The following is a 16,385-nucleotide window of genomic DNA, read 5'->3' as shown; positions in this document are numbered from 1 at the left end:
CCTACTGTTTAAGGTGGATTTGGATGAGCCCCAGATAAGCCGGCTGCATGGGTATGATAGGAAGCCAAGGTCTGAATTTTTTCATTCTAGGCTTAAAACTCTCTTTAACCGTCAATACCAAAGCATATACTTGTATTGTATACGTATACATGTTCTGCATCATTGCTGTCACCTCCATCACCATCCTCACGGGAACCAGCTGTGTGTATACAAACCTACCTCTGGACGGGGTGGGGGCGGGTGGCAGAGGGCTGGGGGCTGCTTTGGCACACCCACACCTGCTTTTAACCCCACCTGCAGGTGTGGGGCTGCCCGGGGCTCTCCCTGGCCCATCCCAGCCCCGTGCCCATGGGCAGTGGTGGCTTTTTCCCCCCGGCTCTGCCCTGGGCTGAGCTCCCTACTGTCACAAGAGGGGCTTGCCTCAGTGTCAGCCCCTGCCCTCGGCTTTTGTGGGAGGGTTTGACCCTCCCTGTGCCTTCCACCAAAGCCCCACAGGGGCTGTGTGCCCTCCAGTCCCTCCAGATTTGGTGGCTGGAGCGTCCCTCTTGGTTCCCTGCAATACCGGGGCTCCAGCCCCGCTCCCCTTCCCGGCCAGGATGAACCGGGAGCGTTTCCTGCCATGCCCGGGAGGTTCCCTGGCACAGGACACCCAGCCTGCTCCCTCCTGCCGCTCACAGTCCCCCCCAGAGCCCCCAGCCCGGTCCCGGGGTGTCCCCAAAATCCCAGCAAAGGGGAGGAGTGACATCCAGTGGTGACAGCGTGCATTTCCACCGCCCACGCCCCGCGCAGGGGTATATATCACACATGACCTGTATGTGTATATATAGGATGTATACGTTGCAGGGGCGGGGGGGAACGGGAGCTGGGCGCTTCCACCCGCAGGAGCCTCTCTCCTAAAGCTGCGGGTGCCCCGGCTGGCATTTCCTGGCTGACCCTGACCCGGGCACCCCTTTTCTATCAGTCCCTAACCCCCCAGATCTGTCTCTCCTGCAGTCCCCGGTGCCTACGCAGTCGTCTTGCTGTCGAGCTGTTGTCGCCTCCGGTTGTTAGCGCCACATGGGCACAATCTCAAATGTCGTTGCTGGGTGTGGGGTCTGGGGTTTTTTTTTCCCTCCCCCTGACCAAAACTGGGGTTGAGTAGAAGGATAACGTGCTGACCCTGCCATCAGAAGGGGTGGCACTGCGGGTGAGCTGGGGAAAAGCCCGCTCCAGCACCCGTAGGTGTGACACGGTGCTGGGGGAGATCCTGCCAGATCCCACAGGGATTTGCATCTCCAAAGAGCCTTGAAAGCTCGTTAATGAGTCGAGGCCCTCTCTGGATGTTTTGGCTAAATGAGCCTCACACGGGGACTCGGCGAGCTGTCCAAACCCATCACTCACACCAGTGTAAAGCCTCTGTCACCTCAGGGCAGAACTGATGGAGTGAGAAGCTGGGATGCCACGGCAGCTCCTGTGTGTCTGACCCGAGTGGGGGCGTCCCTGGGAAGTAAATTCCCTCCTGCACACTGCCCCAGCCTGCCTGGGGGTCCGTGGGCTGAATGCTGTGGGGACACCCTGACCCCCACAGGGCTGCACACAGCCAGACACCTGCCCCACAGCCACGTGGGGTGGGAACTGCTAACCCAGACCCTCCCTGCCTGATACTTTTTTGCCCCATTTTTGGGTGGGATGCTCAGGGATGGATGAGCTCACACATGAGCCAAGGGCCGTTTTCTCCTGCCCTTGCTGCGATGCCGACTCCTTTTCTGCCCCTTCTCTTTGCAGCTGAAGAAGCTGCTCCTGTCTCCATCACCTCCGAGCTGCGAGGCCCAGCGGGACGGGAGCGCCCGGCGCCCGGGGACCCCAAAGTCCCGGCCCCCACGGCCCTGCACTAAGGTACTCTGTCGAGCTCCTGCAGCACCCAGCTCCTGGGAGCTGGCCCAAAGGATGGTGTTGGGGAGTGTGAGCGGGCTCTGGGCTGGGCAAGGCGTTGGGAACAGGCAGGGACTGTCACCCGCAGTGCTCCCATCCCTGTCTGATGCAGTCTGGGCTCTGCAAAACTTTAGACTTTGTGCTGTGCTAAGCACCTCGATCTCACTTGAACCCAGGGGGGTTTGGCCTCTCCCAACTTCCCTGAGCATCCATTTGTTAAAGTCCCATGTGCTCCATCTCTGGTCACCCCCTTGCCCCCCTCCCTGCTGACTCTCAGCCCAAGCCAAGGCCTTTGGCCAGGAATCACTGCCTGTCGTAGTGCAGAGCCCACCCCAACACCTGAGTTGATCTGAAACCCGGCAGAAGGTGCCACCAGAGATTTTCCTGCTTTGCTAATGGTAATTGTGCAGTGCATTAGGCCTGGCCAATTAGATTGTGTGGGAAGAGCAGCAGATCCCTCCTGGGGAGAAGGAGCATCCCTGCCTGCAGGAGGGGCAGCACTCGGGGCACGGGGCTGACCCCAGGGAGCTCGGGGTGCTGGTGAGACACAGCTGGGAGGTGTGAGGGTGTGGGGTGGCTCTGTCAGCCTCCCCAGAGGGCCGTGGGGCTCGGGGCTGACATTCTCCTTTCTCCTCTCTCCTGTCGGAAGGTGGAGGGTCCCCGGGACAGGAGGGCAAGCGTCCCGCAGGCACAGAGCCGCAGCTGCACGGAGCTGCACCGGCACCTCACCTCCAGCACCTCCTGCTCCCAGACCAAAGCCCCCCAGGCACCCGAGGAGTGCCCCGGCAGCGGCCACCACCCGTCCCCGGGCGACTGCGCCCACCACGAGGACGACAGCGACTCCAGCGAGGACTCGCTGAGCTCCGGCGACTCGGCGGCCGCCCTGTCCTCGGCGGAGGATGGCCCGGGCGGCCAGTTCTCCTGCGATGGGGAGCTGCACTCGGTGCTGGAGCTGATCCGCTACATGCACACCTACTGCCTGCCCCCTCGCAAGCTGCCCGCCCGCGACCCCGCCGAGGGCAGGCCCCAGCCCTGCGGCAGCCCCTTCAAGAGAGCCAAACCGGACTGTGCCCCCGGACAGAGCCGGCCGGGCTGCGCCTGGCAGGCAGCCGGCAGCTGCAAGAAGCCTGGAGCATCCTTCTCCATCCTGAAGGAGCTGCTGGCGCGGGACCTGCTGTGCGACGTGAGCAAGCCATACCGCCTGGGCAAGCCCGTGTACGCCGCCCTGGCGCGGCCGCCCGGCTCCTGCTCCCCCGTGCCGCCCGACGGGGAGGATGCCAGCGGGACTTGCACGTCCAGAGCGAGAGAAGCGGCAGCAGAGAGGGGTGAGCCCCAGCAGAGCCCCGAGGCGGAGGCGCCGCGGGAGCCGGGGGCCCTTGAGGACGATGCCGGGAGGCAGGAGGGGAAGGTGGCCCGCAAGCAGGACAGCGCTGTTTACGCCGTGCGCCGCTCCAAGAGACTCAACCCCGAGCTCGGGCACTGGCTCTCCTTCCTTGAGGAGCCCCACCCCGAGCCCTCCGTGCCCCTGGGCTGCAGGGAGGCCGCGCCCTGCCCGGTGCTGGAGGGCTTCTCTGCCGAAGAGCCAGCGGCCGAAGTGGAGGTGGGGGGCACAGCCCCGTCGGCGGAGCCCCAGCCCCTCTGCCTGGGCTCCCTGGGGGATGGAGAGGTGGCCACGGAGGGCCGGCGTTGTGCCCTCCTGGAGCAAACAGGTGAGGGGCCTGGCCACTGTCACTCTGCTCGCCATGCCCAGCGTGCCCGTGCTGTGGCTGAGTGATGCTGGCTGGGTGCTGGGCACTCAGCTGGCAGGAGTGCTGTGAGCAGCCCCCCGTGCTGCCTGGCCGTGGGGTCCCATGCATGGGCAGCTGGGGGTCTGTTCTCTTTTGAGGTGCTTTTTCAATCCATGGGCATCTTCTGCCTCAGTTTGCCCATCCTTATAATGAGGTGGAGGAGTTGGTGTGGCCACAACCCAGCAAGGACCAGGTTGCCCCATCCCTCCATGTTTTTCCATGTGGGTTCTCCCTGGGTCTGGGCTCTGGAGTTCAGCTGCAGTGGTGCCCCAAAACCCCAGCTGCAAGTTGCAAGTGCAGGAGTGACTCAGCCCTGGCAGCGTGACCCGTTCCTCTCGGGTGGGCAAAGCCCTCAGTGGGCAGTGCAGGGGTACAGCTCCCCTGGTAACCTGCTTCTCTCCTGCCTTTCAGAAACACCCAGGTGTCTCACGCTGTCCTTGGCACAAACGTAAGTGCAGGTGGGGCTGAATGAACCATTCTGGGGCTGGAAACTGCCTGGGGCTGTGTGGCTGGGCAGGGCCCCTGCAGCCAGCACAGGGAGCTGTGTTTGCAGAGCACAGGGAGCTGCACTGGCTGCTGTGGGGAGCCACAGGGTGCGAGGAGCTGGGAGAGTCCCATGCCCAGGGCAGGGCATTTTGTGCGTGCCCTGCAACTGCTCACCCCACTGCCCTTGTGGGGTTACTCTGTCAGGCACCAGCCAAAGTGGGAGGGTTCACTTGTGGGAAGTCTTTTCTCAGCTGGCTTTTGGGTTTTGGGGCTGTGGTTCACCTAAACATTTTCCTGGTTTTCTCCTCTTCTCCAGTGACCCAACCTTTGGGAAGAGAAACTTTGAGCCAATGCTGACCGTGGAGCTGTGTGGGACAGCAGGTAGGACGTGCTTTGAATTCTTTAGTTTTGCAAAAATGTACTCTAGGACGGGGCTCATTCACCCTAAATTCAGCCTGGAGGCATCAGTTCCAGCCTACCCAGCCAAGGGGGCACCTTCATCCCCTTCACACAAACACACACAGGAGCCTGCTGTGCACCGCCACATCCGAGCAGCAGGAGCAGCTCAGGGGAATGTGTTTGGGCAGGGAGGAGATGTTCAGGGGGGCCCTGCATGAGCCAGGAGGGAAGGGAGAGTCCTCTGGTCCCTACTGGGATCAAGGCATCCTTCTTGTTCCCCCAGGTGCCACCGGATGAGGCTGTGGGGGCAGCCCAGGACTGGGGTGGGGCAGGGCAGGCCCGAGGGGGCAGAGCTGACTCCTGCCCTTTGTTTGGGGGTCCAGGTCTCACACCGCCCACCACTCCGCCATATAAACCCGCCGAGGAGGACCTGTACAAGCCAGACATCCCCCAGGAGGCAGGGAAGGAGGAGGGGATGGCCCCCAGCCCCGGGGACGTGGCAGCCTCGCGGAAAGCCCCCAGGAAGCACCCGGAGAGGACGGAGCTGTTCGCCCACCTGAGCCGGGCGCGCCCGCTCCCCGAGCAGCAGGGCTTGCTCAAGCGGCCCTTCTCCCGCTCCTTCGGGGACCACGACTACTGCCAGGTGCTGAAACCCGAGCCTGCCCTGCAGAGGAAGGTGCTCAAGTCCTGGGAGCCCCCGAGCCAGGTGGAGACGGAGCACAAGAGGAGGGTCCCGGCCGCCCACTACCAGGGGCTGGAGCTCGGCAAGGACACGGGCACTGAGATGCTCTGGAAGGACAGCGTCAAGCAGCTGAGAGACCAGGAGATCAGAGCCAGCTTAACAAAGCACTTTGGCTTTCTGGACAGTGCCCTCGACGACGAGGACATGGTCTTCTGCAAGACCCCCGAGTACGACACCGTCTTTGAGGACAGCTGCAGTGAGAGCGGCTCCCCCGTGGAGGAGGATGAGGAGGAAGAGGAGGAGGAAGAGGAGGAGCACGGCGACACCAAGCTGTGCCTGAGGAGAAGCGCCCTTCCCAGGAGCAGTTTGCACTACTGCTCCCGGAGCAGGTCCAGCTCGGGCTCCTCGTGCTGCCGGTCGCGGTCACCTGCCAGCAGACGCACCTTCAGGTACGGGGACACGGGGACGTTGGCACTGGTTTTGTCCCCTGAATTTTCAGCGTGGTGCAGGGCACCCCCAGGGCTCTCTGCTCTGCTGGCACAAGTAGTAAATATGCTAATTAATGAAAGAAAAACTGTGAAAATAATTGGTGTTGCAAGTGGTAAAGATGCTAATTAATGAAAGAAAAATGATGAAAATAATTGGTACTGCATCAGCCACTGCTGCAAGTGTCAGTCGTGGCCTGAGGAAGCAGTGGCAGAGTGAAGCAGCCCGTGGGTTCCATGGGTGGCAGGGCATGGGCAGGACCCAGGCCTGGGAAGGGGCAAGTGCTGGCTGGGGACACCCTGGCATCTGTGAGAAAAAGCTTTGCAGTGTCCTTTCCAGACTCCAGTCTCTCCTTGGCTCCCAGTGCCCCCGAGTGCCCACCCACTCCTGTGGGTGTCTCAGCTTCTCACTGATGGTTGAAGCTTTCCCAGCAGCTCCCCCTGCCCCGGGCTGACCTCCTGTCCCTCCTTGCAGGTGTGAGAACGGCGAGCAGTGTCAGGGCGGGAGCGGGCAGCGGGGCCAGCTGAAGAAGAGACGGGAAAAGGCCATCGTAAGTGAGGGGGGACCCCACGGGGACACAGCAAGCCCAGCCCTTGGCTCATCCCCTGCTCCCAAAAGCAGCAGTGGAGCCCATTAGCCCTGGCTTCAGCATCCCTTGGTGCGAGGCCAGTGTTAAACAAGGACAGGGGGTGGTGGGGGGAGGAAAACCCAACGTGCAGCGGAAGCCGCCAGCGATTGGCAACACACGGAGTCCTTGGCACAGGGATGCCCAGAGCCTCCTACGCTGGTGCCTCGGTGCACTTGGCACTGGCACTTTGTGGGGTGAACTGGGGAATCCCTGATGTCACAGATATGGCCCTGCTGCATCCTCGAGCACCAGGAGCCTGTGGGCACATGGTGGGAGCTGGGAGAGGAGTGGGCACGTGGGAGAGTAAATTGGTGCTCCCTACTGCTGTGCACACACACACATGCTCACACAGGCTGCTTTGGCACTTCTTCTGCAATGCAATTGGATTTTGCCCCTGGCAGTTCTTGGGAATATCTCCCACATTTGCCAGGAGTAGCTGCAAGAATGCAGAAGAATTTTGAAAGAGAAAAGGGGGCAGTGGCTGCTCCAGCCTGCTTATGGCTGTCCTGGGCGTGACACTGTGACCTGGCTCCAGATCCTGGAGATGTCAGGCTGTGTCCATGGCAGTGTTTCCCAGTGCTGGCTGCAGGGGCTCCTCCACAGCCCATCAGCAGCACAGAGGTGCAGGGTCCAAGCCTGAAAGCTTTTGGTTGCTTTGGCAGGGGGAAGGCCGGGTGGTGTACATCAGAAACCTCTCCAGCAGCATGAGCTCCAGCGAGCTGAAGAAACGCTTCGAGGTGTTTGGTGAAATTGTGGAGTGTCAGGTCCTGACCAGGACTAACAGGTGGGTGGGCAGTGAGCTGTGGCCCAGGGCTCCAGAAGCTACAGGCAGGTCCTCTCCTCAAACCCCTTAGCACTGCCAGGCAGTGCCACATCAATCCCCTGGGTCAGCTGAGCCCTCGGTCTTGGTGCTTTTGTCAAGGAGATTCAGCATATCCAGGGCTCCAAGGGCATCTGTGGGATGGAGGAGTGAAAGAATGATGGGCCAGGGGTGTGGTGCTGCTTCACAAGGGCTGTGGGGCTCATCACATCTTGAATTCTCTCTCTGGTTGCTCAGGGGGGAGAAGTACGGCTTCATCACGTACCGGTACTCCGAGCACGCCGCCTTATCGCTGAAGAACGGCCCCTCGCTGAGGAAGAGGAACGAGCCCTCCTTCCAGCTCAGCTCTGGTGGCCTGGGGCGCTTCTTCTGGACCAGATACGCTGACCTGGGTGAGGGAGCAGCAGCTGCTTTGTCTCTTTTATCAGCACAGAGCTGTTACAGCACACTGCACCGCCGAGCCCTGGTCACGCAGGGATCCCCAACGCCTGCAGAGCCTGCAGGAGAAGCCCACTGCCTTCCTATGGCTCATGGGACTGCTGGTGGCTCAGACAGGTGGATTGGGCAACTGGGGAGAAGGAAAGAAACTGGTGTGAGGCCTTGGGGTGTGCTGGCTGCAAAATGTAGCATCACAGCCCGGGGTGCTGGGTCTCGGCTGAGCGCAGCCCATCCTGTGTCTGCTGAGTTTCTGCACAGTGCTGGAGGCTTTCCAGCAGAAAACTCCCTTCCCAGGCATTAGAGAAGGCAGTCAGCAACATTTCATTAGCCCAAGAGGTGATGTGGGTGGTTTGCTGCTCTGCAGGACAGATTCACCAGGCTGCACATGCACTCTGGAGCCAAAGTGACAGCACTGAAATGTGCTGTGGTGGCATTAATCCTTTCAGTGCTTCAGCAAGGTCTCAGTGACAGTGTCACCAGGGCTGCAGCCTGAGCTGAGGGCCAGGAGCCAAACCCTGTGCTAGTCCTGCAAGAGAAATGTGTCCCAGGCTTTGCCCAGCCCTCCTTGCTTCAGGTGTTTCACCAACAGTGCATGTTTATTTCTGTACCCTCTGCAGAGGATAGTACTTGATGAGTGAAAGACTGAGGTCCAGAAAATAAAGCCCCAAGTCTTGACTTACCTCCAGATGCCCCATCTGACACAAGTACTCCCTGATTTTTTTATCACCTTGTAGTATCTGCTCTGCTTAGAGCAGCCATCCCTTGACTTTGATTGTGGGCACAAATATCCATTGTTCATCTAAATAAATCCCAGAGCCTCCCATTTTGGGCACAGAGAAATTAGGAACCAGATAGCACCCTGTGAGGAAGATGGTGACTGTGCTGTCCTGCCCCCCTGCCTAAGAGAAGCCCCCTGAGTGCTCCTCACCTGATTTCTGCAGAGCCACCAGTCACTCCCTTCCTGCACAGCCCAGCTCATTTCTAAAATCCTGCTCATCCTGATACAGGATGAGAAGAGGAGTCCCAGGCAGAGGGGAAATGCAACCACACCATTCAAAAATGTACACCCAAAATGTTAAGCTGCTGTGAAATCAGGCAGCCTTAGTTCTGCCACGTGCTGAATTCCCTGGGCTTTCCAGGGGCACTCTGTGTTCAGCTCCTGGCCCAGGGCTGGCAGTGGAGCAGGCTGGCTCTGCCACCAGCACAGCTCCCGTGGGATGGCCCTGTGTCAGCCCCTCCAAACTCAGCTGCACCCAGCAGATTTTTTCACCCCTGGCAGTGAATGCCAGTGGTGTGTGCTCTGCCCAGCTGAGCCTGGCTGCAGCTGCTCTGCCCCAGCTCTTTTCAGTGTCACCATCACCGCTGTGTCCAGCCTGCCTGTGCAGCAGCGGGGCAGTGAGCAGTGCCCTGCTGTGCCTCAGTTTCCCTCCCCACGAGGCAGACAGGACGCTGATCCCCCTCCCTGACCCTTCTGTCCCTGCCATCCCCAGATTGCGGCACGGACGAGTCCTCCCCAGCTCCGGTGAAAAGCAAGTACGAGACCATGGATTTCGACAGCTTGCTGCAGGAGGCCCAGCTCAGCCTGCATCGGTAACAGCCTTAACCTTGGAGGAATACCTCAATACCTCAGTCAAGGCACTTCCAATATGTTTACGTTTTCAAAGAAATTATTCAGTCTATGGCAAGCGAGAGAGCGAGAGAGAGCGAGAGCACGCCCGCGAGAGAGAGACTGCTGTCCCCTGATCGATGTTTACATTGAACAAAGCTGCTTCTGTCTGTGAGTCCCCATGGTGTTGATGTCTCACTGCCACACGTTAGTCCCCCCTCTGCTTCTGACTGGTTGTTTTAGGGTGAGCCTAGGAGCCCCCCGGCCCCTCTTCCCCCTCCCAGCCCTCCCCATGCTCCCGCCGTGGAGTTGCAGCTGTGTTCACCGTAACATTTTTTTGTCCGTAGTGTGTGATGATGAAATTGTTCATTGTGAATAGAATCAGGATTATAAACTAATTTTTAATAGAAGAAGAGAAGAAAAAAAAAAGTATATACTTAAAAAAAAAATGTATTTATGGCTCAGATGTACTGTAATTCAGATTTATTGTACCGCTTCCTTGATTTTTAACTATGCACTGTAATGAGGCACTTGCCACTCAGCAAATGGGGGGTCAGAGCAGTCACAGAGCTGACATTCCCCTGCCTCCCCTGCTGGCAAACCGGGGTGCTCGGTGCTTGCCCCGGGGTCACCCACTTTGCTGTCAAAGCCATTCTTCGTGCTGGCGTGGCCCGAGCCCCCAGCATCACCCCCATGCTGAGCTGGGTCCTGGTGGGTGATGGATGCAGCTCTGCAGGCTGCAGAGGGTGGGAGAGGGATGCACTGCCTGCAGCCAGCGCTGCTCCAGCCTCCACTACCTTTGGAGCCAGGAGAGAGGGGCTGGGGGGCTGCAGCCAGCTGGGCACGTGGGTCCTGCTGGCACAGCCTGGGGGATGGATGTCTCCCAGAGCTGGCTCCTCTCCAGCTCCTTGGATGGCTGGGAGACTGGCCAGGCCTTGTGGCTTGATCCACACTTGCTTCCACACCCTGCAAAGCAAGCGGGGTGAGAAGACCTGTCTGTGCTTCCCACTGGGCAGCCAGCCCCAAATCCAGCCCAAAGCCAGCCCCAAATCCAGCCCAAAGCCCAGCCCAAAGTAAGTCCAGCCCCAAGTGCAGAGAGGCGGGGCAGGCACGGCACTCCCACTGAGCACCCACCCAGCACCCTGCCCCGTAGCTGATAAGCCATACACGTCCCAGCACCCACCCGCACCCCGGATCCGTCCAGCGCCCCAGGACGCAGCTCCGCCTCTGGCCAAGGGCCCTCGGCGCTGGATTTAAGTTAAAAGGAACTTGTGGACTTGCCCTCCATGTGTGGGTGTGGTGGGAAGGGGACACAGCCCCCCACCAGCCAGAGCAAAGCCCACCACCAGCCGGCCAGAGGCACTGTTTTCCCAAGGGAGTGGGAACCTTGTGCTCCTCAAGCCATCGCCACCTTCTCCTTTTATTTTTGAGCCCCAGAGACCACTAGGGATTCAGCCATCCTCTGTAGATAGAATATTATAGCCTTAACTCTGCCAATAGATAGATTAGAGTCTCCTGGGGTCTCCCCTCCCCACGACCTGGGGGCTTTATCCCCGGTTCCCTGGGTATGTTCCGTCCCGCAGGGAGAGTGACCAAAGCCTCGGAAATGGCACAAGACGTGAGGCCAGGAGCCGGAGCCCCGCCAGGGTGGCCCCTGGAGTGCAGCTGGGCTCTGGCAGGAGCAGGAACGCCGGCAGCGCCGACACCAGCACAGTTCCCTGGCTGTTCCCTCGGGAGAGCCGTGGTTCTGACAACACCCAGCCCGGCAGCGCCGGGGCCCGGAGGCCACCGCGGGGTCCCCGCCCCGCCGCCGGTGACCATCGCTGCCAGGGAACAGTCCTTGTGCCATTCCAGCCTCAGCAGTGAAATCTGGCACCTCTCCCGGCCCCAAATCCCCCGGTTCTCATCCCACCTTAGCGACCACGAGCAGCTCTGGCCGAGACTGAGCATCTGCTATTGGCAATTGCCTCATTGTAGCTTTGCCTTTTTCTGTCCTAGTATTTCCTCACGATGATGATGTTTACATGTGATTGCTATAGAGCTTATGTAGAATGTATATAGCGACACATTTAGGGTGGGTAGTACTGTCCTGTGCTGTGCTGATGTTTTTCAGAAAACGATCAATCCAAATGAAAAAAAAAACCAACAGAAAAAAAAAAAAAAGAAAAAGAAAAGAAAAGGAAAAAAAAAAAAAAAGAAAAGCAAATAAGTGGAATTCTTCCATCTCCCACTCAGCTGGGGGCACCCATGGCTGGGCCCTGCTGGGGATGCATCAAGGGTGGTGGAGGGGAAGGGTTAGTGCAGAGCTGGGGGGGCTCCAGCCCACGCCAGGGGATCACTCAGTCACTTCCCAAGCACTGGTTTTGGCGGACCCAGATCCAGAATTTCCCAGTGTTTTCCTGTGGCTGGGTGCCCTGGGTCGGCCCCAGCCCAGCTGCTGGGTCCCGAGGCCGGTGCTGGGGAAGGGGAGGGCTGGTTCTGCACAGAGCTCATCAGTACTGCAGCCCTAGGGTAGGAGGAGATGCAATAAGTGGTCTTTGTGGTGCCTGAAGCCTATAAGTGGGGTTGGGTTTTCTTTTTTTTTTATTTTATTTGGGTTTTTACTTTTTTCCCATTCACTTGGGATGGTTTGTTTTCCCTCCTCCCCAAAAAAAATGTTTCTGTTCCAGAATTATGCACTATGATTAGAGCCCCTTGGGCTGTGTGCTGCCTGCCCTGGGGCTTCCCCCACCTTTTAGCACTGGGTGAAAAATAAATTTCCACTTGATTTTTTTTTTTTTTTTTTTATTTTGTGGGGGTTTTTTTTCACTCTAAAGGTGTCTTTAGCTCACAGTGCTCGAGTCTGCAGGAAGGTGGGTCGGGCACAGGGGCAGGTGAGAGCTCCCTCCTGATCTGCCTGAGGTTTGGATGCTGACAGGGAAAGGGGGCAGGAGCAAAGCAATGCCCAGGCCCTGCTGCCAGGGAAGCCAGAGGTGCCCAGAGCTTTGCAGGAGCTGCCAGGGACTGGGGATCCCCCCTTTCCCAAGGATTGCCTTTCCATCCCACCCAGCCCGTGGGACCTCTCACACCCCAGCCCCCTGCAAGGGGATGGGCAGGAGAAACTGGGAGCAAAAGGGTTTATTCTGGTAGGCAATAAGTCAGGAGGAGATTTATTTTTTTAAAACTGTGTGAGTATAGAACGTGCCCCCCCAGCCGTTTCCTGCAGGTGCTGTGGGCAAATGCTGAATGTGTGAAGAGTTTCTGATAAAATGCCCCTTTGCTTGTTTTGCACAGGTTTGCCCCAGAAAAACTCGTGGTTCAGGGGGGGGACAGCAGGTTTCTGGCTGGAATCCAGCGTGTCCCTGAGGCTCCGCAGGGAGGAGCAAACGTTTCTGAGTGTGTGGGCTGAATGCAGAGGACAATCCCAGGTTTTAGGTTGGATGCTGCCCCAAAGCAAAGGTTTCTCTCATTTCCTCAGCACGGCTGAGGGCTGCACATCTTTCAGGAAGCAGCAGCTCAGTCACCTGGTTGCAGTCCTGGGTCTGGTCTCAGCTCTGCACCGTGCGAATGAGTTTTGCAATCGCAGATCTACACAGTTTTCTCCTTTTTTGGGGGATTTTTTTTTTTCTTTCTGGAGGTCTGCTGAGTCCTGAGGTGCCGTTGTTGGAGCTGAACCCGACGCCTGTTCTGTTCCAAGTCCATCCCTGACAATCTCAAGCAATACAGAGCCAAATGCAGCCTTGGGGTTTCATTTTGGGGTTTCATTCCTCTTCCCTCGCCCTCCCCGGGGCCAGGGGCAGCAGCAGGAGCTGGGGAGGGAGTGTGTGAGTGCATGTGAAAAAGAGAGAGAACGGCTCAATTGATGCATTTCTTCAGAAAGGTGTAAGAATTTCACCTAAAAAGGGGCACATCTGCTTTGTTATTTATATAAAAAAAAGCTAAATTCTGTGGTTTTCTTCTTTTTTTTCTTTTTTTAATGTAAAAGGACACTGCTCATAATTATTAGGGGCCAATTCTGCCTCTGTTGCTCATGCTGAGTAAGCACTACTTAACTCTGCAATTTTCTACTTGCAGAGTAAGTAAAAGCAGCAGAATTGATCCCTCTATGATTAAGAATCAAGTTTTTAGTATTTTTTTTAATTGGTAGTGGTTTTTTTTATATTTCACTTAATTTTCCCCCCAGTTCCGTTCTGTTGTGTCCTTATTTATGTAATATACTTTAACCTTAAGAGATGGCATGGATTCTTATGCCTTTCCTTTATTATTATTGTTATTATTTTTAAAAAAGAAAAGAGATTTATTTCTAGTGTGATTTAACTGTCTACCTTCTAAAATGAGAGAACGTTTTCTTGTATTTTTACATTGTCAGATTCTATAGTTTCATAGATAATTTAACCAAATCGCTCAATGTATTCTCTATATCTATCCAGTGGGTATAAAAGTTCTATTTTAAATTGTGTAAATACTTCAGAACTGGCTTCTTTTTCCAGACTCCCCTGCCGTGGAGTTTCTTGTTTACATCAAAAAGACTGTAGAATCTCTACGCTCATGTACTGTAAATAGTGAAGTGATCTGCCTATAAATAAACGATAACATATATACTATAAAGTGGAAAGAACAAAAAAAGGAACCAGTTTGTGCTGCTGTACTTGAGTTTTTAGTGCAAGTCTGCTCGGGGTGAGGTGTTCTGCTCTGCCTGGCTGGCAGTGGGGCTGTGCCAGGGCCAAGGGGGTGGCAGAGCCTGCCAGCTGCCAGGGATGCAGCTCCTGCCTGGGAATATTGTTGCTATTTTAAGTGTGGCTTCTCCCAGTTTAAGTCATGCAGGAAGAACCTGGGCTCTGCACTCTGCACTTCGAGTGGTGCCACTGCCACGGGAGCCCTCCTGAAGAAACTCCTCAGATGGAAAGGGTGAAAAATGAAGCTGGGCATGCTCCTCAAAATTTTTGGAGTGGAGTAAGAGAGCAGGAAAAAATGTGGAAAAGACTGCAGGTGGTGATGCAGCAGCCGTGCAGCTGAGGCTGGCAGCTGGAGAGCCCCAGGAGAGCAGAGCCAGGGGCACGGCCGTGTCCTGGTGTCCTGGTGTCCTGGTGTCCTGGTCCTTGGGGCAGTCCAGGCTGTGGGAGGGATGTTTGGAAGGCAGGGGCAGGCCCAGCACGGGCACAGCTCCCAGGGCACACAGGAACCCCGTGCCAGCCATGCCCAGTGAGGGCTCACCAGGCTGGAGGGGTGGCACTGGTTTGATCCAGACCATGGATCAGTGAAGCTGCTGGGCTGGGGGATCCCAGCAGCCCCAAAGGAGCAGCTCTGCGAGGTGCTGAGCTGGGCCAGCTGCTGGGTTTTGCAGACTGGCACCGATTCAGGCAGCAGCTCTGCACCTGCCTGTCTCCAGCACATCCATGGGAGCCCGGGGTGGTCCCCCAGGCTGGGCACAGAGCTGGAACCTGCCTCCCACCCCAAAGCCAGCCCCTCATCCCTGCCACTGCTGCAGCCAGGGTGCAGAGCTGAGGGGAGGCCCATTCCCTGCTGCTTTCCACAACCAGCAGGCTTCAAGGCCATCCATCAAAGAGGAATGTTTTTCTGAGATATATCAGGCACTGTCATGCCAAATAGTGCCCAGACAGATGAAAACATGAATTTGGAGGCGGGAAATGTGGGAATGCAGCAGGGACTGCCAGTGATGGGGTGCCCAGGGTGGGCACATGTGGAGCAGAGACACAGGAATGGGTTCCCAGGAGGGAGAGGGGCACACAAGGGAAGGGCCTGCAGGGAGGGACAGACCCAGGGCTGATGTTTGTCCTCCCAGCCCAACCTGTGCCTCCAACCCTGCATTCCCAGGCAGCCTCCTGAAAATAAAGCACTGCTCTGTTTATTGAATATGATTGTTTCTTGAGGATAATTCCTGCAAGCAGACCTAGAATCTGTCTGAAGGGATGGTGAATGTTGACATCAGTTCATCAGTTCCCTTGGTCCCAGCAATAACTTCCAACCATTTGGGATAAGTCCCAGCCAGCCTGTTTTTATTTTGGCAGAACTTTGTGATAAAACAACTCCTTTTCAGGCAGACAGACGCTGTTTTGGAGTGGCTCATGTGGCTGCTGGAGGGGAGGGGGGCAGTGTTATCTATCTCCCTGCACAGTGTGCCTCGGGAGGGGAAAATCAGTCACTCAGGAGCTTTTGTGAACAGGGACAGCTTTGGTGGTGCCCTGGGCTGGCTGGCACCTGGCAGTGTGGGCAGCACACCCCAGGGCTGCTGTTCCTGACCAGCGTGGAATGCCCACTGTGTGGACTTCATTTCACGGCCTGCTGAGCTGTCCTGGGCTGCTTTCTGGAGTCTCAGCTCCCTCCTGTGCCCTCAGCATTGGCAGCTGACACCAAATCCTGCCTGGGCTCTGCTGGCACAGCCTGACAGGGACCTCAGCTTTGGGCCACACAAGCTCTGCCCTGGGGCTCTGTAAAGCCACACAATTGCCCTCTCAGGGTTTATCAGTCCCAGCCTCTTGTCCAGCTCCATCCAGGAGTCTTTGCAGAAGGGAGTAGCTTTGGTTCCTTTGCTCTCTGGCTGCTGCTCCAGCTGTCCCAGCCTCCCTGCCCACAAGGATTCTTCCAGCTTTCCTTCCTGCCTCATTTCCTGACCCATCACAGCAGGGCTGGACCTTCTGCCATGCTGCCCTTGAAGTGTCCAAGCTGCGAGTGTCGAGCTGCTGCGAGGAGATTGACTTGCTGTCGCTGGGGAATTAAATTCTCTAACACTGTAATTTCAATATCAGAAAGTGGCATTTCTTTATTTCAGCCCCAGGCATGCGGGGCATAACTCCCTATTACACACACCACACCTGGCTGACCGACCAGCTGAAATCTAATGTAGCTTTTACACATCCAATACATTTCCCCAAACCTCATACCTATATGCTAAACACTCCCTGAATTTTCTGCATGCTTAAATCACTTCTCAGAGTTTGTTTTCATTGGAGTAGGGTTCTTTTCAGGGTCTTGGCTAGTTTGGGGAACATCCCATTTCTCCAACGATTCTTTTTTGGTCACAGTTCTCCAAAAACCTTTCTTCTCTTTGAATGCATCCCATCGCTGCGGTCAGACCAGGTTATTCGTTCTTACCAGCCTTGCTCAGGCTCACAGCCTTTCCGGCTGAGATAACCGCTTGCACA

The 16,385-nt window shown here is 57.0% G+C and overlaps 1 protein-coding gene across 1 annotated transcript in view; it reads left to right on the top strand.

The window, feature by feature from the left end:
• Window positions 1-13,852, top strand: part of PPARGC1B (PPARG coactivator 1 beta) — a 46,973-nt gene extending 33,121 nt beyond the window's left edge. The window contains exons 4-12 of the mRNA XM_059860079.1: window positions 1,765-1,875; window positions 2,561-3,620; window positions 4,110-4,146; window positions 4,501-4,565; window positions 4,967-5,714; window positions 6,226-6,301; window positions 7,042-7,163; window positions 7,437-7,591; window positions 9,128-13,852. Coding sequence (XP_059716062.1) covers window positions 1,765-1,875; window positions 2,561-3,620; window positions 4,110-4,146; window positions 4,501-4,565; window positions 4,967-5,714; window positions 6,226-6,301; window positions 7,042-7,163; window positions 7,437-7,591; window positions 9,128-9,231 — 2,478 coding nt within the window. The 3' untranslated portion in view covers window positions 9,232-13,852. The remainder of the gene's footprint in view (window positions 1-1,764; window positions 1,876-2,560; window positions 3,621-4,109; window positions 4,147-4,500; window positions 4,566-4,966; window positions 5,715-6,225; window positions 6,302-7,041; window positions 7,164-7,436; window positions 7,592-9,127) is intronic.
• The last annotated feature ends 2,533 nt before the right edge of the window (window positions 13,853-16,385 follow it).

Source organism: Haemorhous mexicanus, chromosome 15 (genome assembly GCF_027477595.1).
Source record: "Haemorhous mexicanus isolate bHaeMex1 chromosome 15, bHaeMex1.pri, whole genome shotgun sequence".
Classification (NCBI taxonomy): domain Eukaryota; kingdom Metazoa; phylum Chordata; class Aves; order Passeriformes; family Fringillidae; genus Haemorhous; species Haemorhous mexicanus.
Note: the sequence above shows the minus strand (reverse complement) of the source record. Positions and strands in the feature narration are given on the sequence as shown.